The sequence below is a fragment of the Hypomesus nipponensis genome, chromosome 1, assembly GCF_054491055.1.
Source record: "Hypomesus nipponensis isolate SF chromosome 1, ASM5449105v1, whole genome shotgun sequence".
In the NCBI taxonomy this organism is placed as follows: Eukaryota; Metazoa; Chordata; class Actinopteri; order Osmeriformes; family Osmeridae; genus Hypomesus; species Hypomesus nipponensis.
The window spans coordinates 12261265-12279309 of record NC_140361.1 but is presented as its reverse complement, the minus strand read 5'-3'; the positions used below and the strand labels follow the sequence as shown (position 1 = coordinate 12279309).

Here is an 18045-nt window from a genome sequence, read left to right as displayed (position 1 = left end):
ACCCTTTAATTTACTGGTTGTAGATGGATAGCCTGGAGGACTGTTGGTTTCTCATTTTGTAACGCCGCTCATGAACTAGAGAAGGACTGAGGATCAGTTTGCCCCCTCTCGGATCACACCTTCAATGTAATAATCTATGATGGTAAATATCACCAACCACAGACAAACACGCATTCTGTACAGAAAACACACACAGACCCACACATATACAAACACACCCACTCAAACAAATCAAATGCGGTGTGATTGCATTGATTATCCATCGGTCTCACAGTGGGGATTTTGTCCCTGAGAGGAAGAGAACGAAATGTGACCAGTGTGAAAGGATCGGTGCAAACACAGAGCATTCCAACTTTGAGAAAGAGCACAGCTTTTGTGCGAGTGACAAAACTGTAATTACTTTACAGAAAGCCCCGGAAGGGTCTGACGAGACAGGGCGGTCTGTGGGAGGACAAAGGCTCAACTTTTTGCGAGGGTGATTGGAACCCCAACGTTGTTTGTTGACATACTTTTGACATATTTGATTATTTTTTTTCTTTCACTATTGTTCTGCTAATTGCTGAGGATTTTAGAGTTGGTTATTATTGAAGTTCATGTCTGGCTAGCCACAGGAGCTGACATATCTGTCTAATGGCCAGACACCTGTGAGGAAGGAAGGATGTTCCGCTTGTTTGATGGCCTCAATCACTACTTGGACAACCTGTTTCCAAAAACATGCTAGACAGCCTTATCAACTGGGGCATCTACTGCTGTTTTTTGAAAGACAGGTATGGCACGCTGAAGAGGAAAACCAGGAGAAAGTAGCAACAGTCTTTCAGTTCAATTTCATGTCCCCCTCATCACTCCCATGTTGTTAGGGGCAGGACTCTATCAAAAACCTGTAGGGAAGCCGTGGTCTGGTTTATATACACACACACACACACACACAAGCGCGTGCACACACACACACACACGACTGCGCTGACCTGCAGAAGAAGCCTAATGGAACGCGTTGGCAGATGTGTCACAGGAACAATTGACCTTGCCATCTGTTTTCCGGTGCCACGTCGCCAACCACCCCCCCCTCCCCGCTTCTACCCCCCTGTCTCGGACAGGATGAAATACAAGTACCATTATGGGATGCAGCTAATAATGCATTATCAATTAGCCCCCTTCTCCAGTGATCGATGCAGAGCAGGTGGTACAAGGCTATTCCCTTCATTTGGGACTATATTATCCTCATCAGCCTACTTCTCTTATTTCCACCTATTCATTACCGTCTGGCGAGCAGGACTATCGGCTTTGGCTTAAATTGTGTCTGGATTGTTCTTCGATATCCCATTAAAGATCATGTTTAATCACTGTTGAGGAATCCCACTGCCATTACGGGGACTCTTAACTTCTCAACCTGCATTTGTGTGAAATTTTAGTGACTACAAAATGAAGGGGAGTTATGCTCTTTGTTGTAGTGTTGAGAGAGAGAGAGAGAGAGAGAGAGAGAGAGAGAGAGGGAGAGAGAGGGAGAGAGGGAGAGAGAGGGAGAGAGAGAGAGGGATAGTGAGAGAGGGAGAAAGAGAGAAGTAGAGAAATAGAGAAAAAGATCAGAGGATGAAGAGAGAGGCTTCTGGCTACTAGATCCAAGTGTTGAAGTATTAAAATGTGCTCCTGACTAAGTCCGGCTTATCTCCACTCAGATCACACATCACTGATAAAATCATGCTCAAATCCCGGATTTGGTCAATCAGAAAAGACATATTTGACGTAAATGAAATCTTCCCAGTGTCCAGAGACAAAGCCTTGGGACAATGGCGCCGTAAAAAAATGATTAGTTCTATTTATGGGAACGAGAGATAGAATAGATTGAACAGATTTACAGGGTACGTGGAATGTGGTATTTAGACTTCTTAGGATTGATGAGAGGACAGGGGATTGGGTTTCCCCAGGATAGAGCCGCTGATGGAAGAGGTTACGCTCCAGCATTAAAGGTTAGGACTCATAGTGTAGGAGCCTGTGTGCGTGTGCGTGTGTTTGGGCAAGCCGAGTCTGAGTACTCGCAGTACAGACTATGAATCTGGAACAGCCCCAGGTGATCCTGTGCAGCACTTGATTATTCTGGTCTGTGTGTTGTTTCTCTTTGTTGCGCAGCTGTACGCAATCATTTCAATCAGCCTGAGAATCTAATCTGTGGTTGTCGTTGGAAGGCGCTCGTCGACTTCCATTCAAACAGGCCGTGTGCAAAGTGTGTGCGGATTTTCCACCTGAAAGGGTTTCTCTGCAGTCAGAGGGGATCTAAACCGCCTCCATCAACGCCAGATGATGAAACGTAAACACAATCAAATAAACCTCTCGTCTCACATGCCAATCTCACCCCCCCCCAGCTCCCTCTCAACACTTGTCTGATGGCCAATCATACAAGGGAAGAGCATCTCCTAATCTAATGCAAACACACTGTCAGCATCGATTTCCTCAGCACAGGATGTATCTATATATTTATTAGGGGCCTCGCCTCTCATCTTCATGTCCTCGCTGTTGGATGAAGAGTGGGAGGGAAGCCTGGGGCGAGCTGGTGTGGGGGAGGGGAGAGGAGGCTGTGCCGAGGCCACACCGTGATGGAGTGGGCTTTAGAGAGGAGGGGGCAGTGTCTTTGAAGCAGCCACAGCCACACTATTGAGATAAGTTACTGAGGACAGGTAATGAGAACCAATAGACTCCTGGGGATGGATCAATAGCAGACATTGATACCCAGAGAGGAAGGACAAACTGCGACGTTTTTTTTTTTTCTTTCCTTCTTCACTTGACAGGGAAGAGAGGAGAAGAGTGAGGGGGGAGAGTTCATGTCCAATACACTACAGAAATGTCCCCAGAGGTTAGGTCAGTGCTCTCTGGTCCAATACACCGCCTGGGTCCTCAAAAAGCATGCCATTACCTGAAGCACTAGCAGGTTCACCACGCGGATGTCCCTGCGCTCACGTTGCAAGGTGCACCTTGTTGTCACCGTGTATCTCGGTGATCTATGAAGGGTTTGAGGTTCTACACCTCCATCTGCCAAACTTGTTTCCAAATCCATCAAGTGCCGCATGGGTGCTGACGATGAGGACCACTCGGCCTTCCAGGGTGTTTGCACTCGGCACCAAGGACGTGGAGAGCAGGGCGTGACGGGGGGGGGGAAGCAGAACTCCAGGAAAGGCACTGGATGATCAGTTCTTCTCCCCTGTTGAATGTTCCTGTGTTCCGTAGCTATTGTTCTGCTATTAGAGTTCTGAGTGTTAATTCTATTCGCAGCTCCGTCTCCTCATTTACACAACAAAGGCAGGCGGAACGGCCTTGATTACAATCCCGACCGTCTGCAGAAAGCCAAGCCGAGAGTTGAGGCTGAGATATTACAAAAACCCTCGAGTCTGATTGGCCAGACACACGTGGTGGGCCATGGCATGCGCCTCCTACAGGATCCTCTACCAGAGGAGCAGGAACACAGAGATCCTGAACTCCCTCTGCCCCAGCACTTCACACCAAAACTCTCAGAAGAAACAGCCCCCATAGAGAAGAGAGGGTTATTTCGGGGCAGAGATTTTTTTTTCTCGTACCATTTCACACTGTGTAAATTGTCAATCAATTTTTTTTGTCAATTTCGGGCATGTCTTCCAACTGTCGAATTCCCTTCCAAACGGACCTTGTTGTTATCTGGCAGTTTTTAGTGTTATAGAAGGCCTGGTTGCCTTGGAAACAGTTAAGAGTTTTGAGTCCACTGTGACTGTGACGGGCAGGGCGAGAGGACACACAAACATTTGCACACACACACGGCTGCATGTGTGACTACACACACACACACACACCCTCAGAAACACTCACAGAAGGCACACAAACACATGCACTTGTAAACACGCGCACACACAAACTCCCAGCACATAGAGGATCTGTCTATGGCCTGTTCACGGAGGATGAGAGGCTTTAGACGAAGCCATCAGCAAAGTCCTCTGGGCAGCGCTGACATTAAACAGCAGCGGCGTTGGAGAGATCGATGGGAGTACCTTGGAAAAGCTATACCGGCGGACATCCAGGCGTCCTTCATCTCTTCACGGCCCCAATATGACACATTCATCACAGCCGGGGGCCTGGGCCAGACTCATCCAGGGAGGCATGGCGAGGCCTTGGAAGCTCACAGACATGCGACACAAGCGCTGGTGCTGCAGGAGCACAGAGATGCCCCTTGATGCCTTGGAGATGGCCATGAACCGAGCCTCAACCGCCTTCTTTTCTTTTCTTTTTTCTTTTTTTTAATTTATGGGAGACAAAACCCCAAACAGCCCCAGTCAGTCTTCAAGGTGGATTGTCGGAGTGGCAGTGGAAACGCCCTGTTCTCATTCGCACAAAAGGGTTCATGGAGCCTGTGGTTGTCTTCAGCAAACTCGGTTATATTCTCCGAATGCATATGACGACACAGGCAACGCACCGACACGTCTGTGCCCTGTGTCATGGAGTTAAAAAGAAAAAAGAAAAAACAGTTGAGAGTTTTCGCTGACGTTCTAAAAGTGACACAAATGTTAAGTGTGTTCTATATTTGGGAACAGGAAGATAAAATATTAAGCGCCAACTCTTTGTAAGAAAATACTGAGAGCACAACCGTGCGTTTGTTTATGCATCCGTGCTCATCCCTGCTCAACTTTAGACCCTCAGTTCTCACCTTACGCTGTTCCTCTGGGTGTGACCACACCCCTCTACTGTGGAATCATGGGCGTGAGAGAGATTAAGAGTGTGTGTGTGTGTGTGTGAGCACGCATCTTGTGTGTGCGTGCGCCGGTATTGCTTCCCCCCAAAGCTAGTCATTTTCGTGTCGGTTGTTCACCATCATCTGTCAGGATGTGAATTGGAGGTTTGAAGTTACAGATCAGTTCCGAATCCCCGGCACAGCAATGACACGTGTGTTTTTGTGCCAGGCGGTCGACTGAGGCTCCGGAGAAAGGAAAACAAACAACCATTATGGGATGCGAGCGAGCAGGTTTCCACGGCGATGTCTGGGAGAAACTGACGTGCATATTATTAAGGTGACAACCAGATATGTGGATGAGTCAAGGGCTTGACAGACCACCATAATCACTCGGAAATAACTAATATGAGCTAGCGCACACGGAGGCACTTAAGGTGATATAATCACAGAGAGACAGATAGTAGGAGTAAACCAATGCTTCATGAATATCAAAACAAGGCTGCAGGTACTTGGCAGCCAAATAACATCCCGATCTCATCATGCCCAGAGTAGGGATACATACACACGCACACACACACTAACACACAGATACAGCACACACACACACACGCTAACACACAGATACAGCACACACACGCGACTAACTGAGCTCTATAGTACCTGTGGCAGGGTCAATGGTGCGTTCGATCAGGTGGTCGTCTTGATGCACCCACTCTCCGTTGCATTTAAAGTAGATCTGTGTGGCGGGGGTGGAGCGGCAGGTCAGGGTCACCGGCTTGTTCTTCACAATGTACTCGTCTTCCGGCTCCACTAGGAAGTGGGGTAACAGGTCCGAGAAGGCTGCAGGAAGGGTTGCCGTGGCAGTGTGCTCGGCACCTAGGAGGGGACGGGGGATGAGGGGTGGGGGGTAAAGAGAGGACCAGTTTAACTCAGAGGAACAGAACCTTCTCTTGGGAATGAGTCGGAGGCAGCCTTCAACGGCTTCTTTTGTGTTGAACAAAGGGACACGACAGAGTCACATGGCCTCATTGCTAGCATAGTGAACAAAGGAAACGTCTCGATCCCAATAGCCCTGTGAAGTACAGTAGGTTTGTGTGGCCTTGGTCGATTCCAGCTCGACACAAGAGAAAAACAAGGCCCAAACGACACTCACATTCACACACCGTGATGGAAAGAGAAAGACAGTTATGTGCTGTCTCTTAATCCCAGCCGAGCTGATGAATCTCTGGTCATGAATCTGTTACTCTCTATCCACGAGACAGTGATCAGGCCCTTTTCACCTAGTGGGATACAGTCCTCCACCCTAACCACCTGAGAGAGGCTGGAAAGGGGAGAGGCCTCCGTTTAATTGACAGAGAGAGTCTGGAAGCGTGGCCGTCTCGGCAAAGCCAGACCCTGAAAGGCGCAGCTGCAATTTTTACACCGTAACAGCAAAGATGGATGTTATAGGAGGTAGATTCACATAAACCTTCACATCCACAGTACAGAGTTGTAGCTCAAAGGTGCTTTATCCCTGATGAAGATCATAGTGGAGTACATGTGATCAAATAAAGACCCCCCCCAACTGCCACTCGAGACCAGTAAATCTCCAAATAAACCGGTTTTAAAGCAGTGTAATATTAATTTACAAGCCTATAGTCCAATAAGGTAGACAGACGCCGTCTTTACCACCTGCTATATACCTCCAGGACCCAGGACAGGCCTTGAGACCATACCTCATAACAGGACAGCGGGAGCTCACACTGACCTCTCCTCTCTGCTCCTCTCCTACTCTCCCACTCTCCCTCCCCCTCACTCACTCTTTCCCTCCCCCCTTTATCTCTTTCTCAATGACTCTTTCCCTCCCCTCTCTACTCTCCATCTCCTCTCACTCACTCACTCACGCCCGTTTTATCTTGGCAGCTTACTAAAGCCCAGTCTGGGGATAAACAGCATCTCTGCACAGACTCTATGATCTGCTGCTCCAGCACCCCTGACGCACGCCGTATCAATGTCTCCTCCTGTCTTCCCCCCTCTCCTCCTCCCTCCGTGGTGTCTGCCCCTGGGTGCGGAGCGGATCATTCCGGAGGGTGAGATACAGTGAGGCGCGCGGCGGCCGACACCGCTGAACCCTGCTAATGTCTCTTGTACGTGTTTAACTCTTAATGAAAACTAAATGTTCTGTGTCCAATGAAGGACATGCATCACTGTGAGACACGTACCTCTTCACCCCCACTTTTTTGCTCCACATTTTCTTGTAACAAAGTATTATCTGACAAGTGATGAAATATGTCATTAATAGCAACTCCTGTCCCACAACAAGTGGACAGTATGTCATTAAATACTGCTGAGCATGAGTGTGTTTATATAAGAGATAGGGGGGAGAGAGAGCGAGAAGGAGGACAAATGGAGAAGAGAGAGAGAGAGAGAGAGAGAGACAGAGAGACAGAGAGACAGAGAGACAGAGAGAGAGAGAGAGAGAGAGACAGAGAGACAGAGAGAGAGAGAGAGAGAGAGAGAGAGAGAGAGAGAGAGAGAGAGAGAGAGAGAGAGAGAGAGAGAGAGAGAGAGAGAGAGAGAGAGAGAGCACAGTTCATAGTCGAAAGTTGCCTGTAATTGCTCAGACGGAGGGGTAAAACTTTGCAAGTGAAAATCGCAGCCTCCGCAGGTCAGAGGTCCAGGAAGTGTTCTGGTCCTCATAAAAGCTGCTCCTCCTAATGGCCCAACACCCAGCCTGGTGACCGCAGCCATTATCCTGCCGCGCTGACCCCCCGTGCACCCTCCACACCGCCGATGACAGCCTGCTAAAACACGAAGGCTAAGCTCACCTCACACCTGTCAGGTTAATCATCTCACAAGAGGAACGGCGAACACAAGAGGACAGGGACGGAGAGAAACAACGAATTTGAATGAGAGGTATCTCTCTTCCGATGCCAGTCCGTGGACCAGGGCCTGGGACAGACGTCCCATGAAGAGGTCTCAGAGGAGACCTGATATCTGGTGAAGGGAGGTACGACTGGGACGCGCCATTTCTGTTGTCACCACCAGCTATATATTAATGTCTGTTTTACGACATGCATTTGAGGTTAATGAGGTTAAATGTGCGATTTCTTCTGAGAGGCATATTCATGTTTTATGGGACTGCATTCCAGTCACGCACAGCTTTATATGTAAGCCATAATGGAAGGTTGATGCAGAGTAAATTGGCTCACATTATTGCCATGACACACAATGTGTTCAAACGACACATAAAAAACATGAGCAAACACACCCATGCACGTGCACACACACGGACACACGGACACACACACACCCGGCTGAATATCAGCCACTTAACTGACTCCTCACAGGTCAGTGCACAAATCAAATAGACACAGAGTAGCACTATGGGAATTGCATTAGAGACTCCTGTGTGTGATTGGCTGGGACCATGATTAATAGATCAAGGCTCTTGGCACATTGTTGCGACTGTGGGCACAGTACCCTCACACAACAACAGCACACTAATCCCTATCTTCAAGGTCTATCAGGAATAATATGTGATAACGGTCACCAAACCGAAGCAGAAATGCATATGTAGTGTGCAGGAGAAGAATCTCCTGAAGGTCATCGGTTTTTTTCCCCCTGAGTTTATTCCGAAAATGAAAAACCAAAAATGCATGGGTTGTTTTTATCTCAAAGGCAGTCTAATAGGTGGCGACCTAGTCTGAGGCTGCAGCTGCTATTCTCCAGAGGAGACCCCAGTGGTCCTAAACACACACACACACACACATGTGGGAGTGCACCAGCTGTCAGTGTGTTGAACCGTGAGGTCCAGATAATATTTGCTATACCAGCCCCCAGCCTTGTCCTCTCTATGTAAAGTTTTCCATAATTCTCACACTACTAAGATTAACATATCGATGTAAAGAATTCCCTAATTCTCACACTACTAAGATTAACATATCGATGTAAAGAATTCCCTAATTCTCACACTACTAAGATTAACATATCGATGTAAAGAATTCCCTAATACTCACATTACTAAGACTCACATTATCTATGTAAAGTATTCCCTAATACTCACACTACTAGGACTCACATATCTATGTAAAGTATTCCCTAATACTCACACTACTAAGACAAACATATGTATGTGAGTAGCCTATATGGGCCTCTATGGGTAGAAACATGATTGGGCCATCTCAGCAGTGGGTGTTATCACCTTTCCCCCTGAAATGCCCACAACACGATACTAAGTTGCCACTTTCAGTGTGTGGGGTGGATTCTTCACTACACCAGTGTTTTAATGAGCGCAAAATGTATAAAGAAAATGCTTCTGTTTCCCTTTCATGGCCCTATCGCATTGCGTGACCTTTCGGAGCCAATTAAATGATTTTATCAGTGTCATGTCCCCTAAGGAAGGCATCATTGAGCAATCACCGGGCATCATTTACATCACAATGATGAACGGCAGCTATAACATGTTTTTTATGACACCATCAGCGCTTTACAATGTCTTCCTAAATTAATTCAATTAAAATTACCATCCGGAATATTAAACCATTTCATGTTCCACTGCCTCGACAACACAACCAAAAAACCCCCTCTTCATCACAATTGATCAGTGCGGTGATACAGTATACGTGTTGGTCTTTTGAGGTATTTTTCACTCTCTCGTTCGTTTTGGGCTGAAGCCTTCCTGAAGGGCCACCAGCTCTGCTAGCCTCATAGTGTACACTTGGCACTAGATTTTCTGAAATTGTGTTTCTGGAAAAATGGCAGTAACTGGGTAAGCCTTCATCAATATAGAGGCTGAGAACGATCAAACTGAGAGTTATCCATGAACAGATATGGACAGGGAGAAAATGTGTTCACTGCAGCATAGTATGTAATTTTCCCCAGGGGGTTGACTGATGTATGTGTGCCCCCGGTTGACAAATATTTACTCCTCCACGTGTCTGGGATTAAGAACGAATCTTCCAGTGAAACAACCATCCTTCACTCCCACATACAAGCACACGCACGCGCACACACACACACACACAATTCTCCATTTCCCGCTCCCCGAAAAAACTCAGAATGCAGCGGTTTTCAAGCAAAGAAGGCATTTGAATGTCCCCCGTCATTGGCAGGCTGGATTGCTGACTGCTCTTGCCAGGTAAATGGGTGATACTCCTCACCTGTGAATCATGCTGGGTGACTGCTCTTAACAAAAGTGTTAGCCAAATGCTGTTAATAACACCTGCAAAGCACCTTTCACACATCGTTCGCAAGGAGGAGGAGTGCAAAGATGCATCTGCAGCACCCAGTCACAGGACTCGACAGAGGAGGGAGGGGTATGTTAATGGTTGATAGGCACATACCATGTGGGCGATCATCACGGTCCTTCCGCTTGCATGAATAGGAAATTGGCTGCTAAGCATCGACTCTGATGCTGTGCTGTACATCTCCGTGTGCATGTTAATTCACTCAGCTATTAACGTCGCCCCAGAGCCTTGTCGCTACAACGCCCTCCATTACAGACACTTAGAACGTGGTGTGGGATGCAGAGACGTACATAGTCTGTGCGTCACACCAGGGAAATCAAGGTGAAAGTTAAAACAAACAAAAACGAATGCTATGAAAGAAATCAATAACTGCAGTATGGGGATGACGCGAATATCAATCTGGCAAGCGATGCCGTTTTCAGAGTGGAAACACACAAAGGATAAATCGGAGGGTGAAAGCACTAATGGCCTTGTTGCTGTTAAACTGATGTGTCTATCGTCTGTTCCCCTTTGTGCCGTTGTCACCTGTGTTGATGGGTTTTTTCGGCGTGTTGCTTCGTCTCAGCTGGAGAGAGGAAGGGGGAGGGCTGAGGAACTAAGAACGAGAGGTGTCAAAACCTTTCTTCATGAAAACTGCAGTGGCATTCCCTCGCATTACCGAGCTATCGAGACGAATAAGGCAACGCGAGTTTTTTTGGGTCTCGTGAAGTGAATGCCATTTTAGAACTCTTAGCACATTGCAGGAAAGTGTGTCAGACTGCAAAATGGCTGACAGGAAGCCAGACTGAGTGGCAGGAGGAACAATAGCGAGTCAGGCTGTTCGGGCTGGACTGACCGGGATGTGCTCATTATAGCCTGAGAGACACAGATGACACGCTGTGAGGAGCCTACATGTCTTTGTTCATCTGCAGATGTCTTCCTAGGCCGGCCTGTTTCACGTCATCCATGCTTATTACACTCTCCTCGAGGACCATGTTTGTCTGCGATGGCTTCATCGCCATTCACGGGTGTCGAGTCAGCCTTAATATCCTGGGTGCTTGGAAAGATGGAAAGGAAAATTTGCATACTGTGCTGTGCCGTATTTAGGCATATGCCCTCATGTTGTATGGGAGATTTTATGGAATGGTGAATTAAGAATGTAGACATTTAGCTGGTTTATGTACAAGACCTTTGATCTGAGTCTCTCTGATGGAGCTCAAGAGCTTAAGAGTTTCAAACGAAAAATACATCATTTGGGCCCACTGGACGACAGCAATGAGGTTTCATTATTAATTTCAAACGGGGTCCGCTATGAGTCTTTATCTCTATGAATTATTGCCCTTCCCTCAATACAGTGAGAATCTCAACAGGAAGAGAGAGGTTTATTCAGCAGAAGGAGAAAAACTCTGGTGTGCATAACACTCAGCAGAGCTGGCTCCGGCCTTGCCGCCAGTGGCAACACACAGTAAAAAGCTTTCCTAACAAGGTCAACATTCTCAGCTCTGGAAGCACCAGGGTCCCTCATCTCAAAGTCCTTGGATATAACCGGCCCGTTAATTCATCAGGAGAGAGGAAACCATATGCTTGAAGGATTCTACTGCACACAACCCGCTTTAATGAACCTTGGCTTTCATTATTCCCCGGCTTGTATATTAACTGCTGACTCAAGTTACATGTGAGTCAGTTTGGTTCCTCCTAAACAGATCAGAACAACGTTTAGCCCAGGATGTAGATCCCATGCTGCATCTTCACATGCGTGGACCTGTGTGAGTGGACCCGTGTGTGAAGACTATCTAAAGAGCCATCAAGTCGCACGCGGAGACGCCGGGCGACACACAACGCCAGGCATCCCAGAAGGCTTTGAGGATGCTGGCTCGTCCGTAGGCAGACACGCGGTCCCCCCCCCCCCCGGTCCTTAGCATCCTGGGCACGCACATGCTGGCGGATTTGTCATCCCCGCACGCTTAGCCGGGAACGAGGTTAACCGAAAACGAGTTGATTACAGAAGCCAGGATGAGGGGGGAGAGCGAGAGCGGGAGAAAGCGGAAGAGAAGGAGAGACAGGGGGCGGTCTTAAATCTTTGAAATGGATGTTAGGAAATAAAGGGAGGAAGACGAGAGACAATTTGGATGACTATGTTAATCCTTTATCTAATTACCGGGTGTGCCCACAGCAAAAATGAAAGGTTTTCACACTGCGTATTTCACAATATCACAATAGAACCTTGTGAACTTCCTTCTGGCTTGAAAACTTATTGAAAACACTTATGGGTTATTAAGTTAGGAGGAGGTTTAAAGCCATAAATCACAGACTGTCAGAACAATGCAAATGATATTCCAATTTATTTATTGTAGATTACAATTGCATGTTGCACCTATCATAATTCATAGACATTTGAAATGACGTAAATCTAATAAAGCTCTCGTTTTCTCAGATTGTCAAAGCTTCTTTTTAAAGCATATCATTTATACAATAAACCGTTCAGATGTGGCTGAGGGATGGCATGCATAGCAAAACAGCACGCAGCATGAAAATAAGTCAGCCATCCAGCAAACCCTACTTCCCAGAATGACAAACTAGCAGAGGGGGAGAGTAACTGCTGATGTCGGCAAAATATAGCTAATGTTATTCAGCCCTTCTCTGAAGGCTTCTGACACCAAACACAGAACACGCGAGGGCCCACTGCGACACTTGTCAACCGACTCACCTGCCTCACCTCCAGCTCCCCCCCCCCCCCTCATCCCACCAGGATCTCCCACCCCTCCTACCACCCGGATCTCCCACCCCTCCTACCACCCGGATCTCCCACCCCTCCTACCACCCGGATCTCCCACCCCTCCTACCACCAGGATCTCCCACCCCTCCTACCACCCGGATCTCCCACCCCTCCTACCACCAGGATCTCCCACCCCTCCTACCACCGTGGGCTGGGCCAGAGGAGTGGGAGATGTCTTGGGTTGACTAATTAGCGTGACAAAGAGAAGACGCACCTCAGCATCAAACACGAAACCACGGATATGATACCTAACAAGGCAGAGGACAAAACAGCACCTGTTCAACTCTAATTACCTCAACACAATGGCCGTGTCAAGCTCCTCGTTGCCTCAAACCCTCGCTAGCTGACGCACCAAGCCAGCGTGGGCATATGTACACAGACCAGCATGGAAGCCTTTCACCTAAACAATGGGGGGTGGGGGGGGATTCTAAACAAAACACTGCCAGTGAATTTGTCTTTTTAAGGAGATAGCACCACAGTATCATGAGGTAGAAAGCGGCACATCTGTCTGTGAAATGCCGTCCCACAAAAGGTTTAATAGAGAATTGGCTTTACCCATTGGCTTCCATTGACAGGAGATAAGACGGCAGAGGATGTCATTGTCTGGGGCCTCGGTCTCTTCGTATCTTCCGCGCTAAGCTCCCATTTCAGACATCAAACACCATGCCCATTGAGCATCAACCTAGAGATATGGGTGAGGGCTTCCAACACACGCTGAGCTGTCAATATAGGCCAGACTTGCCATCAAAAAACATCTCTTTTTGCCTATGAAGTCACTTGAAAAATGTGTGACGGGGGCGGTTATCAAAAGACAAAATGCTTTTAACACAAATGTCACATGTCGGAAAGATGGCAGAGGCTGTGATTCACGTGCAGCAAACCTGAGAGAGAAAACGGAGGCCCGGTTTATGTAGATAATAGGGAAGCTGTCTACAGATGAAAGACAAAGCTGGTCATCTGATACGAGTTCCCCTCTAAAGCAAACGAAAGCATATCTGACCACGGCGCGCTGCTGCAGCAGCGGGGGAAAGTCATTTCAACCCGGGCAGCGTTCGGATTATTCTCTCCATCTTTTAACGTCCCTGACGTCGGACTGAGACGAGGGAGAGAAAGTAGACTTCACAATCAATGAATACAAATCAGTTTGGGAGGAACACATCTTTTATTGCACCCACCCCCCCCCCCCTTCCCCCCCCCCCCCCCAAAAAAAAAGAAGGAAAAAAAATTGTTGGGTTATTCAACTTAGAATACCATAGAACTCAACCATAGAACTTCAGATCTGACATGGCCTTTGTCTGGGAGTGAGTGCACTGTACTTTTTGCCTTTGTTACATTATGTAAATGCGTTGAAGGGAAACCGACAATGGGGATTGTGTCTGCAGCGGTGGCTCCAGCTAATGACTGACAACCATGCTGGCCTTGACAGAATGATAATCTCCGTATTGAGCTCTAACCGAGGGAACATTGACTTCCCTGGCACAGTCAATCCCAAGCCTTGGCTGAGGTAATTACTTCCAACTCACAAATGTGTGATCTTAATAGATCCATTGGTAGTCATGCAGACTATCCTTAATAACTCCTTATTACCAAGTAATGCTCTTGCACGATGAAACAATCAAACTGAACCCAGTCTCAACGATAGCGGTTGCCGTCAATGATAAACATCATCATGCCTATTAAGAGTGTGGACATTGCCTTACACATGGGCTGAATTCAAGTTCGGCCATACACATTTCTTTTTGTTCTTTGATAAAAGAATAGGGGGGAAAAACATCTACGGCGCGCAAAATAGAAAAGTAGTGCAGGAAATACCAGAGAGTGCTTAAATCACGCTGCTGTAAATGATTAATGTCACTCAAGGTCTCTGCTGACCAATGTTCCTGTCTCACTCAGCTCCAGTACAACCTGTTTTCTTACCTGCGGTGAATGAACTCAGGTAGCCAGCAGTATTCCATTGGGCTTCTAAATCCACCTTCAACCCCCCCCCCCCCCCCATTCTACTTTCCCTTCCCCCTACCCCATCATGTGGAGCTTTGATGTGGTGTAAAAGAGACAGATATAGAGCCCTCCAATGAGACAAAACTAAACACTTTCCTTCCTGCTTAAAAGGAATCTTTATTCATAATGATGGCTGTACACACCTTGAGACAGACACCAGTGACTCTGTACTGTGGTCTACATTCAGATGCTGTCTTACTTCCTGTTACAGTCCTCAGCCCACTATGCACCATGTTACCTTTGGAATGCCATGGGAGTCTTTAATTGGAGACAGAGACGAGAGGGCTTTGCGTGTGCGTGCTAGTGTGTGTGAGACAGAGACAGAAAATGATATGTATCGGGAGAGATATAGATCGAGGAGACATATGAGAGAGAGAGGTATAGAAACACAGAGCACAGTGTCGAGAGCAAACGGCAGTTGTGCGGGGTGTAGTGAGGGCTCTTGACTCAGGGAGGGCTCAGGAGCAGAGGCAGTGTCTGTGCCAGCGCCTCGCTGCAGACGCTCATGCTGCTTCATAGGCCTTGATGACGCTCTGACAGCAGGTGGAGGCGAGGCGGGACAGGCAGTAATGACACCTCACCACAAGTTGGGGGAGAAGACAAGCCCAGTCTGATAACAAGGGAGCGCCCCTCCTCACAGGGAGGGGAGGAGGATTTATCTCTCCTCCCTGCCCTCCCTCTCGCTGTCTCTTCCTCCCATGTACACCAGGACAACTTTATCTGTATCCTTTTTTATTTAATATATATATATTTTTTTTTTCTTTCTTTTTTTCACACAGACATTTTAACATGGCAAAATACCTATTTATTTTTCTCCTGTTCGAAGCTGTCACATCAGTGATGTGTAATTCATGGCGGCGGCAGAGGCTAACTCTCCCAACAGGATGATTTTTCAAAGACGAACACACCTACTGGGAAGGAAATGGCTGTCAAAGCGGTGGTGTATAGTTGTGTGAGATGTAAATAGCTCGACAAAAGAAGGCCACATAACGGTGCTAAAGATTCTTACTGTTTACATCAAGTAAACAGGTTGAACCAATTATACTGTACAACAAATAAGTTAAGTTAAATAAAAAATGGAGACAATAAGATAATGTATTTAGGGGATTCAAAAGGGTAAAAAAAGCATGTATTTTTCTATTATTACTAGATTATATTATTGGGCCACTGGCCTGTCATATAATTACAGTTTAATATTTCAGGGTTTCGTCTTAGTTTTGAAGACAACACTAAAAACTAAAAAGTGGTGTTGTTGGATTTACAAACGATTCTACTCAGAAGGGGCTTGAAGTCAGATTAGGATTGCATTTCTTTTTTTTCCTGCCTAGGAACTAATTCGGGAGAGTGCTTGTTTCTGGGCAGGCCTCGTCAGCCATCACACAAAACAGCACCACAGACCGCGCCGTGCCTCTCTCTTCAGCAGGGGGCCTCACACCCAGCGATAGCGTCCTCCAGCACGCCCTCCCTCCAGCTTGATTAAGTTCTCACAGTACGCCCAGATTGATTCACACCCACAACACATTGTGAGTGTTCGGAGACAGAAAGGTCTGCTTGAGTGACTGACAGACACACAGAACGAGACACATAATGAGTCCCAATCTGTGCAGTAACAAGAACTCTGAAGCCAAGCTGAGACAGGCGGCACACACAAAACACAGAGGAAAATTGAATTTGCCATCACACTGGTCAGCTTCAATCTCGCCGCCCATGTAGGCTATAGAGAAGTAAGTGGGTTACAGCCCTGGTGCACAATACATACATTCTCACCATCGAGCCGCCCGGAAAATCTTCCCATTGTGGCAGCAATATGTGGCCCGTGTGGCGCGTATGACAAACTTAGAGTGGGATCAAATGTGGCACGTTCGCTTTGTTACCCTGACACAGCCAATAAGTCCTTCTACTCGACCCATGTTTTTGCAAGGAGAGCAACAGGGGCCTGGACTGGAGACAGAGTGGGCACTTCCCTTTCATTCTCTCTCCTTCCTTTTCATTCCCTCTCCTTCCCTTTCATTCCCTCTCCTTCCCTTTCATTCCCTCTCCTTCCCTCTCATTCCCTCCCGATGCCATAAAACAGCCATGCCGTGCTGTGCTCTCCACATCACTGGGGCAGTAATAGTCTCCCGTCTGACTCAATAGCCTGCACGAACAATGGCAACACATTAGGTGACCGCCAATAAATGTAAAGGAAAAAATATATCGAAATAAAACCAATCTGGTGGAGCGCCTTCATGAGAAACACACCTGCAGAATGGCGACCGTTGGAGACGGAGGGTACAGGTCGGAGGGAGGCGGACGTAGCCCATGCCTGTGAGGGGATGGAGGGAAGTGTTCTGAAAGGAGAGGGCGGATTTTCAAAATGAAAAAAAAAAATCTGTATAACTGATTTGTTCTTGCTTGTTCGCAAAAGGGAGAAAGAGAACCCCGGTGACCGTCTTGCAATTAGATGTTTCTTTTTTTTTCTTCTGAAAATAACTAGCATGGGTCTGAAACAAACTAGGCTCAGTCTGAAGGCGTTTGATCGGTGCTCGGCTAATTGAGTGGTACTCAAGGCTACATCCACAGCTCACGCCTCTGAAAAGCAAAGCAGGGTCACAGCCCTGATCTGGGCAGAAGAGACAAGGGGAGTATGCCCCAACAGGCCCGGTTCTGGGGGGGAAGGGAGGAGGAGGGGGAGAACTGGGGTGCGGGTGAGACGTGTTCCAGTGACAATTCACAGTACTGAAGAGGGAAGCAACCCTCAGATGAAACATGGTGAGAAACCTCTAGCTCTGACAGCCACTTACAGCTGGCAGCCATGACATCCCCCTCGGCCCTGAGTATTGGGGGGGATTGGATTTGGAAGTAAAAATAACCTGCCACTTCCTCCAGAAAAGCTGGGACCCAGTCATAGACAGAGAGAAGACATGGGTGAAGGCAAAAGGCAGAATGAGCAGAATTTTTCCAGGATTCTTCATGAATCCTGGAATCCTTGTGTAGGATTGACTACACAAGTCACAGAATGTTAGTCACCAAAACAAAGATGCAGAACTATTCAGATGAAAGAGATCAATATATTAGACGCTGTTCCATTCAAAGACAGAAGAAATCCACATATGTTAGCATATGTTTTTAAAATGCACATTAAGACAATGTTCCCTTTGCCAGATGTCAAGAGTTCTTGTGTCTGTTTAGTAGAAGGCTCGTCTCTGTATGTCACAATGTAAGTCACCATCTGGTGCAAAGTTTGTAATTCACGGAAAAGGCCACGTTGTGAAAATCATTCCACATAGTATTGTCTGCTTTGGAGAAGTAATTAAAACCACATCTGTCTTAAATGAACTGTAGGAATGATCTTCTACAGAATTGGTGTGTGCATAATTATTGTTTTTAGAATACGATGG

General features: G+C 47.2%; 1 protein-coding gene across 1 annotated transcript in view; it reads right to left on the bottom strand.

Moving 5' to 3' along the window:
• The window catches only part of unc5a (unc-5 netrin receptor A), a 105877-nt gene that overhangs the window by 49272 nt on the left and 38560 nt on the right, over positions 1-18045 (bottom strand). The window contains exon 2 of the mRNA XM_084699105.1: positions 5345-5560. Within this exon, the coding sequence (XP_084555231.1) occupies positions 5345-5560 (216 nt within the window). The remainder of the gene's footprint in view (positions 1-5344; positions 5561-18045) is intronic.